This window comes from Camelina sativa, chromosome 20 (genome assembly GCF_000633955.1).
Source record: "Camelina sativa cultivar DH55 chromosome 20, Cs, whole genome shotgun sequence".
Lineage (NCBI taxonomy): Eukaryota > Viridiplantae > Streptophyta > Magnoliopsida > Brassicales > Brassicaceae > Camelina > Camelina sativa.
In genome coordinates, this window is record NC_025704.1 from 13,885,086 (window position 1) to 13,889,968 (window position 4,883).

General features: G+C 32.0%; 1 protein-coding gene across 1 annotated transcript; it reads left to right on the forward strand.

The window, feature by feature from the left end:
* On the forward strand, positions 1,038 to 2,790 carry LOC104770751. The gene is made up of 3 exons (XM_010495208.1): positions 1,038 to 1,567; positions 2,267 to 2,441; positions 2,515 to 2,790. Exons 1-3 carry the CDS (start codon positions 1,142 to 1,144, stop codon positions 2,784 to 2,786), a joined length of 873 nt encoding a protein of 290 aa, XP_010493510.1. The 5' UTR covers positions 1,038 to 1,141; the 3' UTR covers positions 2,787 to 2,790.

Here is a 4,883-nt window from a genome sequence, read left to right on the forward strand (position 1 = left end):
TGAGGGTCTCATATGCTTGTGTGTATAACCTAGTAGATGGGAGGACGGCCTCACTAAGTATTTATGATAATACTTACGCATCTCAATTGTTGTTTGTGGTGTGCAGGTAAAGGAAAAGTGTGATCGTGGAATCAAAGGCAATGAGGAGGAGGGTGTTCTAGAGACTTGATTGATTGTGGTCTAGCTGATGTTAGGTTGCTAGATTAAGTCATTGGAACATTGTTGGATGTTAGCTTTTGGTTATTTTCTTTGTTTGGATTATGATGTTATTGGTTATTGGATTATTTATGTTGGAATTCTATTGGAATTGTTTTATTTGGTTATCCGCGGTTATTGATTGTTGTTAGGATGTTAGTGGGTATGGGACCACTAGTAAATTAAGGTATAAAAAAAAAAAAACGGGAAGGGTTGTTTCAATGATAGTTTATATCATTATCAATTTATGATATTGACAGGACCATATTTTTACATAGAATTTCCAAAAAAATTATTATCTTATTATTTTATCGAATTGTGTCATCTTTTACACCGGCCCAACTCACGATCGAAAAAAATTATTAATTTATAGTGATTATTAATTTAAAGAATATTAATTTATAGAGGTTTAAAATCTGTTTATAATAAGTAAACTAGATTAAGACACACGATACACTGTGGGGCAAAATTATTTATAAATAAAATATTTAAATTAGAAGTTGTATTTGTTGGTTAAATATGTTATAATTATATAATAATTGTTAAATAAATCATATCTATAATTTATTTATTTTATAATATTTATTTAATCAATTTAATTAGATATGTCTATTCTCTATTTTATGGTTTAGGCCATCTTTATCGGCATAACTATGAGGGTGTTCTAAGACCTTTTAACAAAGAAAATATTGTAACAGTAGACTTAGAACATTTTTTTGTTCTTCAATTAGAACTGATTTAACCTCAGTTCTCATAGAACGTGGCTTAAGCTGATTGGTTGAGATTTTTTGCAAAGAAATAAAATTTTTTATTTCTCCTTCTTTTTGAAATCGTTTTCTTCTTTCTCTCCAAAATGGCTAAAGCTTCGTGGTCACCATCTTCGCCGACTAAAAGCTACAAGGTGAGAGAGAAGTCCATTTCTGTCACCAGAGAGGGAAGAAATTAAATGGCGGCGATGTTAATCGGAAGAGCTTTTAAATCGGTTAGAAACTCTTCTAATCTGGCCGTTCGTGCTCGATCCTTGTGTATGACATCCGCCGCTCGTCAACCCGATTCCGATACTCAGCCATCAGAATCTTCTTCGTCTTCGTCGTTCACGTTCGAGAAAGAAAATGAGAAACCCGTCTTAGTGAAAGCTCCCAACACTCGCCGGAACAACGACTCGGATTCAGTGACGATGCTCACGTCTTTTATGACCGGTTCGATCGTTGGGAAGAGGTTTTACAAGAAAGTGACGACAAGGGAAGCTGATGATGGGAATAGATGGACTGTGATGCTCGATTACAGAACACTTAAAGCCCCTTCCAAAAGACCTCTCAAGCTTCGTTCTTTGGCTCTCGCTAAGGCTATTGCAGCTGAATGGGAGTATCAGGTTTGTTCCATAATTCACGAAATTCGATCTGGTTTGCTTCTAAAGTTTACTGCTTTAAGCTAGTGATCAGTAGTGGGTTTGATTGAATTTAGCTAGAATCCTTGTGATTGGGTTTGTTCGTTGCTCATCCAACTTAAAGCTGAGAGCTTTCTGTTGTTAGTTTTATGTTGATGACCATCTGATCTATTGTGTTCTTAAGTTAGTGTCCCTAATGTTTGATCGGTTTCTTGGTTTTGCCATCTGAGTTCTTATGTGTTCAATAGGTAGTGAACTCGATGAGTGGCAAATTTGATAGTGTTCTGAAGCTCTGATTTTGATGATGTTTAGCTAAAATTTCCTGTAATTTGGATCTGTTTGAATGTCTATTCAACATAAAGCTGAGAATTTGATGTTGTTTCTTGTTTGTATCCATGAACATCAATCAAATCGAATGTGTTCTTTAGAGTCCGTGATGTTTGATCCATGTCTATGTTTCGCTATTTTGAGTGCTAATGTGATCGATAGGTTGAATATTCTGTTGTTTTTTAAGAGTCTCTAATGTTTGATCGGATTCTGGGCGTAGTTCTGTGAAGTGATTAATAGGTTGAAAATTGGATTAGTGGAAGTGAGATGTAAAGCACTAGACTTGCCCTTCTCTGCTCAGTTTCTATTGAAATTCTACTTATGCTTGTGCAATGACTGCACGATGATCATGTGTAGCTAACAGAAGGGATCAGACCATTCACAATGCCGCTAATGAGACTAGCATGTACTGCACTTGAAAGAGTTCCTCTTACGCGTTCAATGATCATTGAACATCTAGCGAGAAAGTTACATCAAGATCTAGTCTTTTTCCGAGCGCCTGAAGATAAGTATTATACTAGTGACGTCCATGGTATAATACACTTTTCTCTTCAGTTCCACCACCTTGTAGATTTTACCCTTATTGAGTTGTGTGTCTTTTGCAGAAATTCAGGTAGAGAAGCTAGTGAAAGCAGTAGAAGATCTGCTCAAGAAGACAAATGATGGTGAACTTGCAAGCATTGATGCACTCCAAGCATCAGCTCACTCGATAGTAATCGCCCTCGGCATTTTCTGTGGGAAATTGCAGATCGATGATGCAATCAAATTGATTCTACTTGAAGAAGATTTACAGGTTTCCTTTTGTCATTCACCAGCTAACATCTATTGCTTTGGCATTCTTTGTATTTTGAATTTTAGTAAAAGTTTTATAAGTTAGAAATTTAAATGTTCTTTTATAAGTTTTTATAATTGTAATATGTTTAAGAATATTATATAATTAAATCTTATGATCTTAAACATGTTCTCCCAATAACTAACTTTTTTAACAAAAGATCTTAACTACTGATCTTACATTATTTTCATAATATATTTAGTCTAATAACACCAAAAATAGTTACCCTTTTAAAGATGCCCTTAAGGGAGAATCCTAAAATACCTTTTTCATTAGAGGAGGAGAGAGTTTTATCTCCCATAGTAGCCAAAGACTTGCGACGACACCTTCATTAGTGGAGATTTTTTTTTTTTTTTTTTTTTTTGGCTTCTAAGGGTTAGATGAATCTATTTATTAAGTAAATACTGATTATTTTTCCTCACATAAATTTCATAAATTACTAGTATATGAAGAAGTAAATAAGGTAAATAGCCCAAATTAATTTGTCCCTTTTTTTGGGAAAATCACATTTTAAATTTTCAAAGTGTAACTGATTATCACTTTAAACCTTCAGAAAATTTCACTAACACTATAAACCTTTAAAATGATTTTACTAACACTTTGAACCTTCTAAATGATTTTACTAACACTTTAAATCTTCAAACTAACTTTCATGTTTGTACCGCCATAAAAAGTAACAGAATAATAATATTCGTCAACACAAAATAGTTAAACTAGTTAGTTTAATTTAAATTTAAATTAGTTTTAGTTTTTAGAAATAAATAAAAAGAGAAAAAGATAAATTTGTATTCATCTTCGTTGTAGACAAAACATTTACAACATCACTCTTCATATTATTAATCTTTTTAATAAATGCATTTCCTCTTGATTCTGATTAAATTGATTGACTTCTCATTGGAAACCAATGAATCTTCTAAATATGTTGTCGTCATCAATATTACATTTATCAAATGTTTTAACATTACCTTTGATTCTTCATTTTTTTTTTGCTTTGATGTAATTTTTTTGTTTTCTAATTTTTTTTATCAACCGTAATAAATAATTAAATTAAATAAAATAAATTAAACAAATATTTAAATCAAACCAGCATAGTTTAACTATTTTATGTTGATGGATATTACTGTTTCGTCTTTTTTAATAGCGGTGCAAACAAAAGTGTTAGTTTTAAGGTTAAAGTTTTAGTAAAATTATTTTAAAATTTTATAGTGTTAGTGAAATAATCTCAAGATTTAAAGTGCTACTCAATGACATTTTGAATGTAAAAAATGTGATTTTCCCCCTTTTTTTTTTTTTGTGCAACCCCCAAATTAATTTGTCTAATCTCCAATTAAAGCCCCAAATTCACGTTTCGGAAAAAAAAAATCAACAATTTGAGTAATTTTGTTTGTTTTAATAACTTGTTTTGAAACAAAACGTTTAGGTTGTAATATATTTTACAGGTATGTGAACTGAATTTAGCTTTCACCAATCTATGTTTGTTCAAAGCAAAAAATAAAAGCTTTCACCAATCTATAGGTTAATTATACAATTTTGTCAAAACCTAAACAATTCCATTTTTCTAATGCATATTTACATTATTAGCAAAACAAATTACTAACTTAGAGGTCTTCTTGGCATGCATCAGAGACTTTTTTCAACTAAGACTTGCGATTTATAGACTCCCTTGGATCATCAGAGACTTCGAGACGTACGTTATATTCTAAGTCCGGTTCCTTTTTATTTACATTACATCATCAGAGACTTCGAGACTTACGATTTATAGACTTCCTCTCTATTTTCCGAGTTTTTATTGGTTTCAAACCAAATTCTATAACATTTTTACTGACTCAAAATTGAAAGAAAAATCTACGTTCTGTTCGCGTATTGACAATGGAGTATATAGACGTAAGAGAGTTGGAAATTAAGACAAGTGTCAAATGGCACACATAAACGTAACTGAACTATAAATGTATAAGCCAAATCAATGCCCGAGTCTCACAACTACTTTCTTTCAATGTGGTTCTCTCTCTGCTAAGTGTTTTTACTTCTCTTTAACAGGCCAACAGATCAGACACATCAATGTGTTGTGCGTATATCAGAGACACAAACGACATGTACACATGAACGCTACGATACTACTATATATCATTATATACTGTGTAA